The sequence below is a fragment of the Clinocottus analis genome, unplaced genomic scaffold, assembly GCF_023055335.1.
Source record: "Clinocottus analis isolate CAN_PGR_092001 unplaced genomic scaffold, fCliAna1.0.p SCAF_15, whole genome shotgun sequence".
NCBI lineage: Eukaryota > Metazoa > Chordata > Actinopteri > Perciformes > Cottidae > Clinocottus > Clinocottus analis.
Genome location: NW_027175876.1, coordinates 5819981 through 5839236, shown reverse-complemented (window position 1 = coordinate 5839236; position 19256 = coordinate 5819981). Strand labels below are relative to the sequence as shown.

At 39.1% G+C, this 19256-nt stretch overlaps 1 protein-coding gene across 2 annotated transcripts; it reads right to left on the bottom strand.

Annotated features, from left to right (window-relative positions):
* Window positions 1–460: 460 nt before the first annotated feature.
* On the bottom strand, window positions 461–12971 carry si:ch211-225h24.2 (uncharacterized protein LOC564539 homolog). Of its 2 annotated transcripts, XM_068576796.1 has the most exons (4): window positions 12535–12968; window positions 7836–7901; window positions 2929–3044; window positions 461–2051 (listed from the first exon to the last, which is right to left on the bottom strand). In XM_068576796.1, exons 1-4 carry the CDS (start codon window positions 12619–12621, stop codon window positions 1616–1618), a joined length of 705 nt encoding a protein of 234 aa, XP_068432897.1. In that variant the 5' UTR covers window positions 12622–12968; the 3' UTR covers window positions 461–1615. The 2 variants fall into 2 exon arrangements, with proteins under 2 accessions (XP_068432897.1, XP_068432898.1); XM_068576797.1 differs by lacking the exon at window positions 7836–7901 and having other exon boundaries at window positions 12535–12971.
* Window positions 12972–19256: the final 6285 nt, after the last annotated feature.

The following is a 19256-nucleotide window of genomic DNA, read 5'->3' as shown; positions in this document are numbered from 1 at the left end:
GTTTTTTTTGCACAGAATACAAAGCGGTGGCACCGATGACGAGCATTAGGAATAACTACATAGAAATAGGCAATCTTTTCGCTGATGGTCTCGTTTATTTATAAAGGTCATAAAGAGACATCAGTATTAAATTCAGACCGTTTCATAACTTGATCAAAGTTCCTCACAGTAACTTTAAATGTTTTTTTTTTTTAAATGTATGCCCTCAATGTTTGCCAATGCCAATTTTCTCCAGACTGCAATGTGTTGAATAAAGGAGAGCCACACAGCCGGACTAGATCTATATTCTGCTTAAGAGACTGTGACCCAGATGTTTAATGAATAAATACAGGATGCATGCATAGTGCACCAGTATGTGTTCACTTCTGGCTGCAATGAAGCAGACTTCAGTATCAAACAAATTCAGTAAAAAGATTAAAAAACGAAAGATTAAAGAAAAAGAAGAAAAAAGACTCAAAGATCAGTGACATGACATTTCTTATTCACCTAAAAGAAAAATACATCACAGTAAAAATGAAATGCCTCTTCATTGTCTCAGGCCTAAACAATATACAGAAATACAGCATTAAAGGACTTTTCATAATGTAGAACACAAACATTTGTTTAACTGCAACTGCTGGTGAAGCTAATGGCACCCAGGGATTGTAACTGGAAACCAGTTGGAGTCTCTAATGCGGCACAAGTGCATGCTGGGTCGACCCATCTGCACACGCATAGACATTGTTTTGTGCACAGAGAAAGATCCAGTTCAAATTTACAGCACATACATGATGTCATCGTATTGATACAAGGCACAGCTGTGTGAAGTCTCTGCTTTTTCCGAGAAACAAGTATACACAAAGTTTGGTTTTTATCTTGTCAGCATTACAAATGTTACAACAAATTATTCGGCAACAGATTTAATGTATCAAACTGGGACTCCGTGAGGGTTGCTTTGATTTGTTTCGCTCACATGATCCCGACAACAGAACTGCAACTCTCTTGAGCAATGCTAACTGTGATTCGCTGAACCAAATGTGCATGCAAGTCTATCAAACCTCTCATTTTACACACACACACACACACACACTTGCAAACATACACACTAATATTCCAGATCCAAATGATTTCAGAAATCGTGTCATGATTGCACACATTTTAAACCCATTATCGATGTTTAAACTAGAGCTGCAGACTCACATTCTTCACTTAGTGCTGCATTGTCAGAAAGGGCCTAAAAACCAAGTCTTCAGGAGGTTTGTATATTCATCATTAATTCTCTAACACCGACAGCCACAATAATCATATGAAAATCACTCTTCTCGTTTATTGGCAATACAAAATATCTAAATGTCAGGCCACTGGATATCACAGTTCAAATGGTACAGTAGTTAAGGCTTTTTTTTTAATTTACAGTTTATATCAGTGATTCAAAAGCCCATTGATACAACTAACATATTGAGGACTTCAACGCTAAGTGTTATGTATGTTCAGGGCTTTACAACAGCATCCCAATACCAGTTAACAGCGGTTTCATCCAGAACTAGACTACAGAGACGATTCTTGGTTCAGGTCTTCATCCTCTTTATTGACGGTATTTAAGTGAGGAGGGAGGATATTAAAGGTGAGATGGCTCCTATTTAAACCCCTCCCAAGCGCTTTCTGACACGATCCCTCTGCTCATCCTGCTGATGCCAGCCAACTTGACTTTGGCGCGGGCTGTCCACCTGATGGCAGCTGTTGAATTCTTGGAGTCCGACAGATTCGCATAGCGGGAAGAGTCCTCCTCCAGACCCTGGCCCGCCCAGGAGGCCAGTTCCAACGGGAGGACAGAATCGGGGAAGGGCACCGGCGAGTCCCCTTTCCAGCTCTTGTCCTCTGGGGCTTCGTCGGTCACAGTCTCAGTTGAGTTCTCCAGGTGTGGAGGCTCCCAGCCCTCCATCTTCTCCAGTTTTTTGGTGGGGGAGATCTGCCTCATGGTCATGGTAACACTCTCCCAAAAACAGAGGGCCTTCTCTGGCTTGTCCTTTCTTTCCTTCTCCTTCTCATCATCCTTGATTTTCTTGAGAGACCTTAAGAGATGAACAAATAGAGGGAGAGAAGCACAAACTTAAAGGCGGGTGGTGTACGACACATCTTTACACTGGACACAGGAACTTTCCCCACACATAAAGGCATTGTAGGAATTCCCGGTTGTTTGTCACTGAGATTAATTTAGGGTTTCCTCCTCATACATGTTCCACTTCCTGAAAGGGTCTGTAAGTATAAAACAGCTCAAATGAAGCTTTGTCTCACATTCCAACAAATAAAAGTGGTTGGACGTGACTGAGAAGTTTGTAAATATTTTTGCTGCATGCACCTGCCCATTAATGGGTTTTTAAAGTAGTATATGTGACTTACAATGATGTAAACCAGCAAATCTGTGCTGGTCTGACACACATTTTATATACTAGTGGTGGTAATATGGTACGGATCGAAATGCGGACCTCTTTAGTGTGCAGAAGCTCTTTTTTGGCCTCATATCCACCTGGCAATCAATATCAGAATGTTTTTGTCTGTTATTGTTTAGAAGAAAAATAAAATTGATTTTGTTGTTGTTTTCTTTTCATAACTTGTGATTTTTAAAGTGTTTTATATTTGGTTGACACCTTACCCTCCTCTGCATCTATGTGTAAGACCATCATAATCATATGGATGGAATTAGATAATAGATTTCCTCCCTTGTACTTTAGTATACACATCTGCACATATTTTAGTAAAATGTTGACACCTGTTGGGGGGCGTTGTGGCGATTTCACAATCCAGGCTTTTTAGAAGGCGGGCCTCTGTCTTTGTTTCAAACACACTGTGATGCTATAGGCCTAGGTTTAATTCATAACTTTGGGAAAAAGATAACATGTCTTCTTTGGAGTGAGGTGAGTAATGACAAAGTTGTGTGTGTAACCTCACCCTCTGCGGTCAGCCAGCTTCACTCCGGTCAACAAGAAGTGCTCGTCATCTTTAGAAGAGAACATCTTCTTCTCCCTCCTCTCTTTCTTGGACATGATCTTCTTCACCTTGGCCTCCTGACAGGAATCGGCAGACAAGAGAGCATTTGATTTAGAATTGCAGAGATGAAATTATGACCAGCAGCTGTTGCATGTTAGCTTGTTATCTCTGATGGCTTTTTATGAGTGATTTATGCTACACGTAGAGGGTAAAGTCAACTTTACAGGAATTTAGAAAAGCAGCCTTGTTGCTCAGAATGATGAATGTGGACGTTTTGAAATCCTGCAATGGCTTTCATTGGCTCTGAAGTAATGAAATGTGCTTTCTGTCAAACATAAGTCATCTACACAAACATTTTAACTTTGTCTTTTCAAGTTAACACAGGTAATAAGTATCACAAGTACAATATACCATTTTCTTCTGCAACACTTATCATCCTTAATGAAATTGTTTGACATTTTGGAAAATCTTTGGTGAAAGTTGAACAATATAATTGATCGGCTACTACTGTCACGTCGGTAAATATGAAGCTATGCCTGGAGCTTCTTTTTTAAACCTCATTTTAGAACAAAGACAAAAGAACTTGACCAACACATGCTTGCTGTTTTCCCGATCCACGAAGCTCTACTTGGCTCTAAGTTCACTTTTACCACACAGACATGAGGAAGGTATGATCTTAGCTAACTGGTTAGTAGCTTGTTAGCTTAGCTTAAAACAAAGTGGGAAACAGGAATAATAGGATCAATCCAGTTAATCTGTAGAAAAAACAAAGTATAAAAACAACTTACAGTAGTTTTACTGTGGGTAAATGTGTGCTGGACTATTTCTCATCCACAAGTTACTCCACTGTTAAGCAGATTATGTTGCTTTTGGTTTCTCCATTCCCCGTATTTGTGCTGAACTCAGCTAACCAGCTGCATATTTTTGTGTAGAAAACTCAACATATCTAACTTTTGACAAGAAAGCAAATTAGCATATTCCCAAAAAGATACTCTTTTAAAGTAATAATGTTGCATACAACTGCAGGCAACTTGCAGTTGGACAAAAATCTTAAAGTTACAAATTCTGTGTTATCGAGATAAATACAGAGACAGAGCGTTTGAGTGGCATTCGCTTGGCAATAACGTGCAGCACATTCCAGTGGAAGACCCTCCACCTTCTCTGAAACTCCCCCATCACATCAGAATTTCCTCTCTGCCCTCGCTGCTTTCCACCGAGTACAGATACCGCCCTCCTCAGCGAGTATGGTACAAACGTTTGGCTCCGTTTCTCTTCGTGCCTGGGAAGAATTCCCAATGTCAACTGTCAAGGCCATAACGTTTACTCCTACTCATATCCATGACTGACTTTGCATTACCGTTGTCAAAACATTCTCTTCTTCTTACAACACTGTTTGATGAATGCCTCCAACCATGGCGCCCCCGAAACTGCTTCTTTGGTTTCTATACCTATTGATGAGGTGATCAATTAAAATCACTGTGTGCTTTTGCCATCAGGACCACTCGACTTTGGAACAACCGACCGGAGGAATAAAGGCTGGCAGAATCAATAACTTCTTTTATATCACTTATTAAAACCCATTTTTAAAGAATTGCTTTTAAGTGATGCCGTCCTTTTATCTTCTTTAACAATCTTTTATGCAGTTATTTTATTCTCATGGTTTTATTTGTATATTTTATATATCTGTTTGTTTGCTACTGTTTTGGCAATTATTTGTTGGGTTGAGTTGCTTTTAATGCCTCTATGGTATGGTCCTTTTTTGTTTAACGCTATTTAGGTTGTGTCTATGCTTTGTTGGTCTGTGGAAGCACTTTGTGCTATATAAAAAAATAAAAAATAAAAAGGTATTATCATAATACTACACACGCTCTACGGTTCATACACACACAATTATTCATCACCCCACTTGTGATATCTTCTCATTTTCAAGAGGACGTTTGATGGATTTGTAAACACTCTGCTCACTGTGGTATCTCGTAGGGAGGCAGGCCCTGGTGCTGATAACGCTGATAAACGGAAAATGAGGTCCTGTTCGTCTCACCTCTCCTCATCATGGACATGCTCGAGTGCAAGAACGCTGTCACTTTATTATCATTTAAAGATATTGACAAAAACATTCTTCTCGTCTATTTCAACACGGCCTCTACTGTTTCTGTCTCTCCCCTCGCTCTGCCTCTCGTTTCCTGTGTGCCATCAAGTGTGAACCGTGGATCAGATTCGCTGTAGTTCGAGCTTTGCAGTAAAAGAAACCAGAGATGCCAAAACAGATTGAATGTATCAGTGTGTAAATGTGTATATGTGTGTGTGTGTGTGTGTGTGTGTGTGTGTGTGTGTGTGTGTGTGTGTGTGTGTGTGTGTGTGTGTGTGTGTGTGTGTGTGCATGAACCGTAGCTTAGGTCCAGCTGTGTGTGTGCATGCATGCATGTGTGCACATACAGAGGCCTGCCTATTCACCATTCTCTTCAACATTAACCTCCGGGCCTCTAGATCCAAAGCAGCTCAGTGCCCAGTAATCTCTTCGGCCAAAAAGTAGGTAAACCCAGCAGCTCATAGAGGCTCGCTGTGTGGGGGAGATTTACCTACAGCTCCACGCCTGGCAGAACAATAGAGCTCTTATTGCACCAAATTCCTTCATCCATACGCCGGAGATGGAAACTGAATGATTAAAGAGGCATTTGAATTTTAGAAAAGTTGCTAATTATGGTTATCAGATCAGAACAGCGTTTTAGAGTCAGCAATCGGGTCATTGTTTTTCTACTGCAATGACTTTGTCATATTTACATTTATTGGCTACTGTTTAGAGTATTTAGTTGATAAATGTATTGGTATCATATTTATTCAAATTCTTACTTTGAAATTATACACAATTAACCTTAAATCCCAGATGTACAATATCACTTGAACATGCGTACATGTGTGGCTTCAATGTGAAAACATTGAATAATGCAATGCATGCATCTTTTGGCATTTGAAAATGATTATCAGATTTGTGAAGTTCAAGTGTTACTTGACTCCAGCGAGAGGAATATGCATGTATCCGGCTGCATTTAGCGATTATTTTCAGCATCAATAAAGTTGTCTTTGTTTTAATAATTTAGTCCATAAACTAGAACCATAGACTGCAGATCAGACAAATTCTCACTTTTCTGCAACTCTGACCTCTACTCATTAATTAACATGTTGAACAACAAGGAACACCATTTAAAAATGACAGATTGTGGTTTCACAGTGGGTTTAGTGCCAGCCAGGCCTTAGCTGGCTCTAAAAAAAGTTCTTTAGGACATCTGCCTAACAAACACATGTTTTTTCAGGGGGAAATCAGGAATGTTTTGCAGTTACAGATTGATTAGTTTAATGTTGAAAAGTGGTAAAACAGCACTGGAGAACGTCAATGGAATCCGCCTATTACAGTTTAAGGTGACCTTCACTTCCAGGACGCCATGTCTACTTTGTGTGTCCTAATATGAGCATAAAACAGCCGATGGTGGAGGAATTGTAGCCTTCCACGGTGTCAGAGCGGTCTGTAGCTATTTTCAGCCTTGTTTTTCTTCCACAGTAATTGTTCCCGTCCAAAAAGCCCAGCTCCAAGAATGAATGCTGCGTTTCCTTCCCTTCTCCAGCCCAGCCACCCCTGTCCTCACAAACACGACAAGCCGTTAAATATGTCCTGTGAACTAAGTCACCTACAGTAGCTTTGCATATATAAAGGGAAGGCATTCAGAGTTCGGAGACAATACATTGTTCAGACAGGACCACACCTCATAGTAAAGACTTGTTGTCGGTATACACATCAGGAGATATATCTCTCACACACACACATTGTTTGGAGTGGGCACAACTGCAGATAAAGCTGCTTGCACACAAAAGGCCACTTGTCAAACCTGCATCATAAAACCATTATTTACAAATTCAAGTTTACAGTGATAATAACAAAGTCATTTTTTCTATCAAACTCACAATGATCTTTGGCCTAATTCATACTTTCTAACATGTAAATTGCTTCCAACAAACACGTTTAACACCGTCCAATGACGATCAATCAACTTTGTCACTGCAACATCATGAATATCAAAAGAGCCAAATGATGCATTCAACTTAAATGACAATCTTGTTATTACTGTTTAAAAAAATGATGGACAAAACTACAAATATAAGACCCAAAGTCTTAAATCGTTTAAACTACAGTGACCTCTCTGGGTTTTAAACTGTGGGTTTTAGGATAAGGATAATAGTACAAGTACACGAACATGCGCTAAAACAACAAACAACATGATTTTCCAGTGATAAGGTTAAGGATAAAGCAGGGGATGACAGCTCACAGCTGGTGTGTTTACAGATAAACAAAGGAGCGCTCTGACCCTCCTGATTTACCTCAGCTGCACTGGAAAAATATTCAGTTTTCATCTGAAGAAGAAACTGCTTGTGCACATGAGTGCATTGGGGGTATTGAGTTAATCAAAGGATTAGGGCTGTTCTCGACCAAATACATTCATACACCAATGATTTTATAGAGGAATTTGTCAAATTGATTTTCTTCGCAAATTACAGATGTATTCATTTGTTTTTTGGAAATAAGTAATTGAGCATAAAAAAAACATGACAAATGTACAAAAACAACAGTTTTGTCATCTATACCCTTCAAAGAAGATGTTTTTGATGAAGTAAGACATTATTTTAGAATTACACAACCATGAGTCAAAAGTGCAATATTGTGAGCATGTGCACACGTGTGTGCAGTCGATGTGTGAGAAGATAAGCGCATGTTAAACAAGTGCATATCTTTAGGGGGTAACTCAAATGAATTTGGAAGCAAATAGTTTGTTTGTGTCTGTGTTATGTCCAAATAGCTGTGGAGTAATGCTGTTTACCTTGGATACTGCAGTGACAGCTTCCTCCTCCTCCTCCTCCTCTTCCTCTCCTTCTATGTCTTTGTCCTAGGTGACACACACACACACACACACACACACAAACACACACACAAACACACACACACACACCAGCAGTGAGTTAGCACAAATAGCAACCACCCCAAGCACAAACACACTATCCACATTTTGTGGCAGGGATGTTTGTGTCTGCGACGTGTGTGCAGGGTTTCCTGTAAAACCGAGGGCAATCTTTCTCTGAGGTGTAACATAAACATGCTGCATTTGGAAGGCGGGATGGAGGAATGGAGGACCGGCAAGATGAGGGGAAGCCACTGAAGTCAGAGGGCACATTCAAACAAAAGAGAGAAAAAATAAATCCTTGACCTATCGCCTCAACAGTACATGATTTGGGTTTATAAGTGGAGCTATTTTGGCTCTATTGTGCTTCAGTCTCCAGGCTTTTTTCGTTTTTCATATATCCTTTGTTTAAAAGCGATGTTGTAGTTTCATTGTTTTTATAATGTTATGTAAAAAACGGTATTACTTTGTTTTGGATTATCTAGCACTGTAAGCCTGAGTTGGACTTAACTGCTGTGAGACCTGACTTGCACAATATGTTAACAGTGCACACTGTAATTATCCTGCATCTAGAAGTTATTCCATAAATAATAACTTGTTTATTCTTATTTTTAACAATTTAGTTGTACATATGCATATTAACAATAAAGAAGGATCTAATTGCGTTATGGAGATTTGACGTCACACTAGAAAGCAAAACATTCAGGCCATAAAGTTGTGACTCCCTAAACAAACAGAAAGTTAATAAAGACTTCCGGTAGGCCTTTTATAACCCAAAACAAAGTGAACAATGTTGGCACATAGTCACGTAAATACTTCTTGACAGACTGTGATTACTCCTCTAAAATATAGACTAATCAATGCTGTGCACAGGAATAAGCAATAGCGTCACTATCCTGAGGATAACATGCCTCTCCTGAAGATCCAGCCCTATAAGTCTCATGTATTCTGGATTTATATGTCCACAATTGTGACTGACTTTTACAGTTGTCGTTGACTTGTGCTTTGTCTGTGAAGACGCATGACTTAACTTGGACTTGTTCCAAAAGATTTTAAAACATTTAAATCATAAGAAGAGGCCAGCAAGAAGTCATCAGACGTACAGCTGAGCCTGAGATTACTGATGTGGAGCCAGAATTCCTGTAAAATGATCAAAGCTTTAAGTAGTTCTAACAGAAAGGGAGAGAGAGAGGGAAAGAGAGAAAGAAGGGAGGGGAAATGGTGGTTGGACATGTCTGAGCAAAGTCTGCTTGGTCTCCGCCACCTGAGCTGATCAAAGACACACTCACACACATTGATCGCAAACTACTGTTAGGGCATAAAAGCATTAACAACTTGGAACAGAGAGAGACGAGGGGGAGATTCAGGGGGAGAGAGTAGTGTTTCAGGGAGTAAAAACATTTCTTAACAGAAAGCAAGAGTTCTGCTTTCGCACCTCAGGGGGGCATTTTTTTCTCCGTCTGCCTCTCTTTCTTTGACTGAGTTTGTATGCAAGTGTGTAAATGTTGCCACAGTGTTGTCCTTTTAGAAGCCAGATTACTAGGCAATAAAGATGCAGTAGTTCCCAAAAAGCCACTGCACACCAACAATGCTCTACATTCTCCAAGCGACTCAGAAAATGTTTTAACGACCAAATGTAACGAAAGGAATAGTGAGACAACATGCCTTTTCACTTTATTGATCAGAGTTAGATGAGAATATTGCTACCACCTGTACATATGCACTAAATATGAAGCGACACAGCCAGGCAATGGTCATCTAAGCTTAGCATAACAGCAGGGAACTGTTAGCATTTCACTACAGAATCGGTTTATAAAGATAAAGAAACATTAACCTCTTGGTCTAAATCTTTGAAAAAGAGAATAATCATAGTTTTAATATTGAACCATTGCATTAAACGTAAAAAGGTACTTTTTGGAAGACAAAACTAACATTTGATTTGCTTGATTTTAATCCTTACTCCTTCAAATAATGATCCACTCAGCTTTGCCTTTCTTTTTCTCTGCACTTATGATGTGTATGCGAGGCCGTCTGAAGTTTTTTGCTCAGACATGATCTGTACTCTCATGATCCCACTTCACAAAGCAGGCCCCGTCCGTGGTATTAGAGTGGTGTTATTGAAGTATTCAAGTGTGTTACCGCTTTAAGCCATAGACAAACAGGCACACACGTACCTCCTGCAAGCTCACAGCTGCCTTGTTGAACTTCAATAGAGAGTGAAAGCAAGCTGCGGCACAGGGCCTGTACTGTAGTCGCCTTGAGCACTGTGGAGGGAGGATAGATATGAATTTCCACCTTTATGCTCTCCCTCTTTGCCTCTGTGTGTCTCTGGCTGTATCATCCCTTAATACTTGTCTCTATCTGTCTGCCTGTTTGTCTCTGTCCGTGTGGGTGATGCTGATGTACAGTTTTAACTCATTTGAGTGGCCAGACATGGAGGCCATCTGCTCTCCCACAAAAATAAAAAAAACAGATAACAGAGAATAAACAAATGCAACAGAACAAGAATGATGTATCTTGTAATGACTATGAAAACATAACATTTTGGTCTTGTACTTTGTACAAGATTAAGAGAAGTTCAAAGGCGTGTGGGTCAATCTTACTTCCAATTAAAGTAGCAAAATATGCTTTTAACTTTTAGAGCTGAAACAATTAGTTAATTAGTCATAAAATGAATTGGTACAAATCTTTTAAATCAATAATTGTTTAAGTCATTGAACAAAAACAGTTCTTCCACGTTCACAATTGGGATTTGCTGCTTTTCTGTGTTTTCTAAGACCATGAACTGTATGTATTTGTGTTTTGAACTGTTGTTCAGACGAAACAAACAAAACGAAAAAGCTAACTTGCATTCGGAGAAATTGTAATCAGCCTTTGTCACTATTTTTTGTTATTACATATTACAGATAAAACAATTGATTGATTAACCAAAAAAAGAATGGGAAAATACTGAAAATAATTATTATTTGTTAGACTAAGTTGAACCCTGACTTTCCTTTGAAATGTCCCATGTTTTATCTTTAAAGTGTATTTATTCATGTATCATTTTTCTTTTCCTAAAGACTTTAAAAGAGGTTAAAATATTCCTACAATGTGATTGTGACGCAAAAAGGCTCCAGATAATCCATCTCGCTATCAGCCGGTGATGTGAACGAGCTCAGCCTGCATGCCTAGACCGTGTTATCATAACTCTTCATCCTTGCTTCATCCGGTATCACTGCTGGGCCGGACCTGGCTCTTCACTGTGTTTACAACATTTTATGACCTGACCTCTGACCCCGGCATGTACTTGATGTCCATGGTTACTCAAAGTGACCTCCCTGATGACTTTCCCAGGAATCTGTCAGGAGAAGATGTCGCTCTGATCTCAGATCCGCTCCCATCATCCAAAGTTACTCTGGTGACCACCGTAGCCAGTGTCACCAACTGAACCCAAATCAGCTCTTTGGGACTGAAGGGCCTCATTTGTTGGTTCCCAGGGTGGAAGTTAAGAGCAGCCACTAAAACCCAGCCAAGGCTCACAGATATCAACATTATAACAACAACGGAAGAAAAATGCTGCTGTTGTTGGCTGATCTTTCCGATTGGCTAATAACACATTTAGACATAAGGCAGTGGGTAAAATCTGAAGTGATGTATTACAAGTTCACAACATTTCACAATTAACTTTTAACATTATTTTCTTCTGTTTTTTAAAAACTATTTTCCTTTTTTTTTTGGTTCAATTTTTTCTGTAGTTTGTTAATATGATGTTTTATTAATTCAAGTGTGTCACAATCTTATTGACATGTTAGTACGGTCCCGAATTCATAAATCTATTGATTTACTCTCACCATAAAACCTTGATTCATGATGGCACATTATTTTTACTGAAAGAAGTAGAAGAAATAAACATGTCAGTGAGCTATTCCTTATGAGATTGGACGGCTGGGTTCGTTTGGAGTTCCATGTTCGTTGTGCAAGTGTGTGTGTGTGTGTGTGTGTGTGTGTGTGTGTGTGTGTGTGTGTGTGTGTGTGTGTGTGTGTGTGTGTGTGTATTCATTCTCTTTTTTTCCAAAACCAAGTGATGTCTGTCAATTCAAACGTTATATGATTTTAAAATTGACACTAATTTAGATCAAATTATTTTTGAAACACTTTCTAACACTTTTTTCTTTAGCTGGCAAAATAAGAGTTTGAGCACTTGTCGTCCTCTTCCTCCTCCTCTTCCTCCTCTTTCTCCTCTTCCTCTTCCTCCTCCTCCTCCTCCTCCTCCTTCCTCTTCTCCACATTCTCAATTTAACAGCATGAGGTGTATTTGACCACCTTTTTTTAGCAGCTTCAAGGACAAAAAAAACGTGTTCGTTCCTCAACATGTAACATTTGTGTCTGTCTAGTTGTGTTTCTTTGTGTCTATTAGTCATTTACTTTTAATAGTTTGTGTAACTTTTTAAAACAGTTTTAAGTCTCTTAGCTTTACCTCACGTTGATATCCTAACATCCTGAAACAAGTGAACCAGCACGTTGAACAAGTGTAATAATATATTCTAGTACATTTACACAGTATCCCATTGAGCCATTTTAACCCTGTTGCTTTAAGAAAGAACCCGAACATAATTGACTGTCATTGTCGTCTCTTTACCTTATAGGAGTGATGATAGTGCCAGGACATGTCGTCTTCCTCTGACGCATAATCCACCAGCACTTTACTCTTGCTTTTCTTAAACATATCGCCACTGGTCGCTGGGACAAGCCGTCTTTATCTTGTTTTCAGGTTTACCTTTTTAAACCAAAAGTCTGACGTTCACGCTGAACCGTTTGGTCCGTTTTCCAGAGAGATCGCAGCGACGCACCACCGCTGCGCGTTCCGCTCTTTTGGTTGTATCTCCCGCAGAAAGTCCAGGAGGTTTTCCTTGAAAACAGCTTATTTATTCATAGGAGTGCCAGGAGCTGCACGGATCAACTTTTTTTTCATGACGCTCACTATTTCGTAAGTGCTGCGCGTGTGTTTGATGCGTTTTTACGCAGGCTCGACCACCTGGACCTCCAAACGTCGCTCCTCCCATCGCCTCCCGTCCCCTGAAGTTGCCATGGTGGAAGGAGGAAGGAGGAAGGGGTCATGTGTCTCATCTCTGGCCAACGCAAGCATTGAGCTTCGCATTCATGAAGTTGTTTGACAGCAGAGAGTTAAATTGTGTTAATAGATTCATCAGTGTTTTGTTTGAAAGACATATTCTGAGCTATTCTGTGGTATAAGAGGTACTCAGATCTTTATCTTAAGAAGGCTAGGCAGCAGTCTTATGTGAAGCATTGTCTGCAGAATATACATTAAAAAATAAAAGCACTTAAATGCAGCTGAATGTTGCCTGGAAATGCTATATCATTATAGTGAATACGATTGTATTATTACTACTAATGCATAAACATGTCAGCAGTATTTAAATGTTGCTCGTCAAAATTGAGCTATTTTAGGCACTTTATATTCCCTTAGGCAGGTTCATCTTTAACAAGTCAGCATATTTCCTCAAATGTTCATAGTAAACTCTTAATATGCAAAGTAACTCTTGAACGTGAGATCAGGAGACCTGTAAAGATTAAGAGGAAAACTATAGGACCTCCGTGTGTTAATAAACAAAGGGAAATAGTCAAACGTTCTTCCTTTAAATCAATAATCAATCATTGAGTGGAATACTAATCGTTCATTTTTGTTCAACAAGGTCTCCACTGTTATCGCCAAATCCTTGACATCAAAACAACTGGATGGTTTGTTTTCAGCACATCTTTTTTCAAATTGACAGTTTTTGGAATAAAATAAAACCCTTAGCTCTCTCTCTCTCTCTCTCTCTCTCTCTCTCTCTCTCTCTCTCTCTCACTCTCTCTCTCTCTCTCTCTCTCTCTCTCTCTCTCTCTCTCTCTCTCACTCTCTCTCTCTCTCTCTCTCTCTCTCTCTCTCTCTCTCTCGCTCTCTCTTTTACACACTCGCTCACACCTCTGACGCCAGAGGAAACAAATGACACATTATGCTGGTGGGCTGACCTCTTAAAATAGCCACAGTTTAGCTCCGGTTAAGGCCTCTCACCTGATTCAGGGGTTCTTAAATCTCCATTTCAATGTCCACATTATACAGTAAAGTCAGGCAGGAATGTGGATTGTTAGATGTGTAAGAACTTACGAGAAAAAAAGCAAAAGAAACACACAGACTCTGTTTTGGAGAAATTGAGATCTGCTCTGCCCAGAAAAGGTTGAGAGTGTTGTCAGTCATACAAGGTGTGTCAAAGTTATCAAAACAACGCTTGGCTCTAAACTGATAATTGTGTGTCTGTGTGTGGAACAAGGTCCTTATTCAGTATAGTGTTCATAATTAATTGCTTGTATGGTTTGGTGCAGTTCTTCATTAGCGCAAACTGACACAAGCCATGCTGTCACTGTAAAATGTGTCCATCACATGTCATCAGTCAGGTCAGTGACCTTTGACCTCTGAGGTCATCAATGACTCAACTGTCCAACTGAGGCCCCTTTCTTGAACGTGTATTCCCAGTGTATCTCCACAGTGGTTATTTACAGTCCAGTGGTCCTGGTTACCAATATGCAACCTCTTGTTGATTGTTTTTGCCCCACACAAAGCGTTTTACACAAAGTAGGAATCCCTCACATTGTTAAAACGCTCAGATCTGGGTTGACAAATTGACATCATTCATACTGCGTTGGACGGAATAATTATTCACTTAATACTCTATGGACCATGTTTGTAATCGTTTTCAAAATACAGAAAGGAATACCAAACCAAAGCAAAAAAGACTCCATGAGCTTTTCAGTGTGGCCTTTACATTTTTTTAAATCTAATTTATGATATAGCATTGTACTTTTCTTCTTTTCTTTTAAATACACCAAACATTTAACCTTGCATTTTGCATTCATAAGCACTATAAAAACTAGGAAAACTGGGACAAAAGTAATAAAAAAAACACTAAAATGTAGTTAATTGCAGATATAAGTGTTTACAACAGTGTTTTACTATATTGTCATTAATTGTTTGTGCACAAACCTCTTCATATGGATGCTAACAGCATAACTTATAGTTGTTGATACACATATTAAGGAACACCAACTTAAGTGTAAGAGCCTCACATATCAAGCCCATCCAGTGGGTTAATCCAGCTCTGCTTAGCAACTGTAGCATGTCATGATGTACTGTATGTGTTGTTAAGAGGCACACAGTACAAATCACTTCTACGTCACATGTTCTAATCAGTGAGACAGCAGGTCCGGTCTGACAGGGTCACACAGTCATAGTGGACACAGCTGGGATTATCCAACCTGCCTCTGATGACTCACATGGACACAGATATTCTGTACAGTTTAAACTAAGCCTGAAGAAATTATTAATTGTGCGAAACCAATATGCAAGAACAAGTGTTTTTAACAAGAGTTTTATTTACGTGACAACGTTAGCCGGCTGGTGAACAAATTGGAGCATTTAACAGCGAAGGAGCCAGATATTTTCCTGGGTAGTTGATAGAAGCAAACAAAAATAACAATAAGTTATGTGAATATTGTTCTCACATTCATCATGACTTTAAATGCATGACAATGTTTCTCCTGCTGGACGTATCAGCTGGACCACAGCATATGTCAGTATTTCGTTTTTCCAACAAGTAGCCAAAAAAAAAATCTGTTAGTGCAGATTTAATTAAACAAAAGTAACAAACAAATAGTCAAAAGTCTTATAATTTTACAGTTTTATTATTACCAAATTAAAACTGAAAGCCACAATGAGATATTAGTAGGTTTCATAACTTTCTACACCAGACTTTGTATTCATAGTCCACCAATATTTACTCTAACAAAGATGTTTTTTCACATAGTGTTCAGTCCGTCGAGGTTACTCAGCAAACGGAAGGAGCCGGCTGAGATTAACCATGACTCAACAACTATCTGATGAGATTCAGAGGTCACAAACCCGCGGGACTGTCAAAACGTGTTAGCCAAGAACAGAGATTAAAGCTTTAATTATGTTCACAGGCCAACTCTCAACGATGTTCCTGTGAGAGTCTCTACTGTAGCTTCACTGAACAGTTGGACTGAACAGCTACAGGATACAAATTACTGTCCACATTTTACGTGTACATTTTCTTAAAGTGTTTGATTGTAACTTAAATTCAAGGCTTGTTTTTCTTTAAGTTATAAATCTACAAAATCAACAATGAAATCAGATAGAAAGCTTGTTTTAACAGTAAACTGTACTGAAATGAGAGATTCCCCTTAAACCTTTTAACATGTTTGCACAGCAATCCAAACAAATACTAGAGTTTAGGTACCGAATTCCACAATTGCAAGCCAAAGATCACCACACTTTTCGCTTTTGAATGATACTTCCTGCTCAAACACTCCCTGTTTAAAAAATACTAATAATGTAAAAGCTCATCTTTCACTCTTTTCTTGCGAACAGTGCCCCCACACCCTGTCTGTTGAGAGAGAATCATCAGTGAGCGGCTCGTACAATGTAATCTGAATTCCTTCAGAAAATGGACAGAGGGAAAAAGAATGTGAGACTAAAAGTCTTTGCCAGAAAATGTCAAAGGTCAGAGATAGAAACGGTGGGGGTGAGGCGGTGGAAAAGTAGAACATCTTGGGGGGTTTTCAGGTAGTAGAGCAGGTATATCTGAGTGTCATACGCTTTTTAATTTGAAGTGCTGAGTCATTAACGCAGCACAAACTCAAGGAAAGTATGTGCTATTTTACTAATGTTGAGCTTTGTAGTATAAATTTATTTCCATTGTTTGCTCAGACAATTGGGCTTAAAAGTTGTATGTCTTTAAAACATCTGTGTCCAAAGTTTTGTGTATTTTTATGGACCTCACCTAAAAAAAAAGCCTTATCAAAGACTTGTAAAAGGCTCCTTAACATCCACAATAAGGTCATTTCAGTCACACCTCATCAATTCTGCACAGCAGACTTAAAATAGATTGGATGTGTCTAAGAATACACACTTCATGTGTTTGGTCAAAAGCTGCAAGGTAACATCACTCAGCTGCTATTTCCTCTCACACACAAGGCACACCTAATCACACTGTACTTACACTAAGTGAGTTATACCTTGAGGTTATATACATGGCTCTGCTAATGTGCGTGTTTGTTTTGTATTTATGTGACAACACGGAAGTAGACAGAAAGAAAGAAGAAGAAAAAAACAGAACACAAGGAGTTTTAATGAGCTCAAGGTAGAAAAACCAATTTAAATAAGGCTAAGCTTTTCCGCTGTTAAAGGGAGGTAAAAACACACGCGCACACGTACAAATTGTGCATTATAATGCTCGGACCATGTGTTTGCAGTTGTGTTTATTTCTATGTGTGAATAAAGAGAGAAAGACAAAGAATATGCAGTTTTTGAAATACACAAAATATATTAACGCTATTGTAATATTGTTGAATGAAAATTACATGTGTCTTGATAAGAGTAATAACAGGTACCTTTACTTGAATTTCCCAGGTAATCGTTCATTTTGAAATCTATGGTACTTTAAACTGCAATAACTTTTTTTTAGCTCCCAAATGCTCCACTTTGTTCACCAGCTCTGTTTGGTGCTGGAAAGGTAAAGTATGGACCGGGTTTATCAGAGCTTTTTCACTGAAAACAGCTGCCTGCTTTGGCTGAAAACTAGCTGAGAGTGACCCAAAACTGTTGCTTTACAAGCCAGAACAAAGTGTGACAAGAGTGATAAGTATGTATCAGTTCATAATTGAGCTCCTTTTTTCAAATTGTTTGTTTTTTCAAATTGGATTCATTTTTATAAAAAAAAATAACATTGATTAGCGTCAAGAAGTTACTTTGGCCACATACTGTAAATATTTCATTGTAGATAAACCTTGTCAAACTTCTCCTCCTCAGTCCAGCTCTAAAGAGGGGTCTTGTTCTTTTCTAAGGAAATGTACTTATAGATAACTGTACTTTCTCAGGGAAATAAGAACTAATGAATTTACAATCAATGTCATGCTTTCCCTGTTATATGTAAATGAATCACATACAATAGCTTGTCAAAATACAATGATTTAGAAGCAAATTATGTAATGGAGGAAATAAAAAGCTCAATAATAAGTTAGCCGTTGATGACACAACTCTCTGAAACAAAACCTTTGCTGTAAACTCACAGCTTGTATGACCCATGAGAGAATTCTACTCTATAAAGTGTTCAAAGGAAAAGAGCAGATAGGGATTTAGTGTCTTGCTCGAGGACACTTCCCTGAGGTGTTTACTCGATACTTGGCTACATTTGGGCTCGAATGTGCGACTACACTGCCATGAATACGATGCTCACTGACACATTGGCACAATGCTTGTTTTTCTGTGTTAACATGGCCTGCAGCCGGTCTGCCACTTTTTGACTTTGTCTGTGCAGCTTTGTGCAATAAACCTGTTGTCCTTTTATTTACTTTGCACAACATATCTGCAGAAGATATTGTGGGGACGGGGGGTTTGAATGTATTTCTTCCACATGATCTCTAATTCACCTGAGGCAGCTGTGACAGACTCTAACACAGGTGCAGCTGTGTATCAGAGCGTTCTACTGTTGGTATTTGCTCTCATTTGGTGCATGTATAATACTGTAACATCAGAATCTAAGAGACATACCACTGGTAAGTCCTCCAGGAAGTTATACACTGCTTAAACATACACATATCTACATATGGACATACACACACAGCTTCTAAATGTTTAAAAGACCGTGTGGATGTGTCCCTCACTCGCTCTTATCCATCCCTTTGGTAGCAAAGACATTCAGCTCTTTGTTGTTTGCAGTAAGAGACGGTAACAAGAGCTTCCTGAGGAGAAGTCACTGAAACAAATACACAATGGACCTCTCTGTGCGCGTGTGTGTGTGTGTGTGTGTGTGTGTGTGTGTGTGTGTGTGTGTGTGTGTGTGTGTGTGTGTGTGTGTGTGGGTGTGGGTGTGTGTGTGTGTGTGTGTGTGTGTGTGTGTGTGTGTGTGTGTGGGTGTGGGTGTGGGTGGGTGTGTATTCATTGTAGTTGTCTGTCAATCCAAACTCTGGTCTTTGCGCTTCATAGGATTTTAGAAGATTCAAAGTTGACGCTAATTTAAAGTATATATTCTACTATATATTTCTGTTTTAGAGGGCTACAGATGTATTGATGTTGTTGATAGTTTTCTTTATACTGTTGTATAGCAATTATGTTCCTTTAATATTCCATGAAGAAGTTGACTATAAATATAATATAATCAAATATAACGAAGAGTGAGATATTGTGTCTGTCGGCCTCTGACTCCTTTTCTCCCTGAGGCTGGAAACCTGATGAGAAAAACTCAGACGAACAAATGTGTTTTCCTCAGTGTTTAAAGCACCCAG

What these genes read in the sequence shown, in the direction of transcription:
- si:ch211-225h24.2 (XM_068576796.1), bottom strand. Translation starts at nt 12,621, where the DNA reads ATGTTTAAGAAAAGCAAGAGTAAAGTGCTGGTGGATTATGCGTCAGAG. An exon ending in ACTATCATCACTCCTATAAG is followed by an intron (nt 7,902 to 12,534) that starts GTAAAGAGACGA and finishes TGTGTCACCTAG; the next exon opens with GACAAAGACATAGAAGGAGA. An exon ending in CTGTCACTGCAGTATCCAAG is followed by an intron (nt 3,045 to 7,835) that starts GTAAACAGCATT and finishes GATTCCTGTCAG; the next exon opens with GAGGCCAAGGTGAAGAAGAT.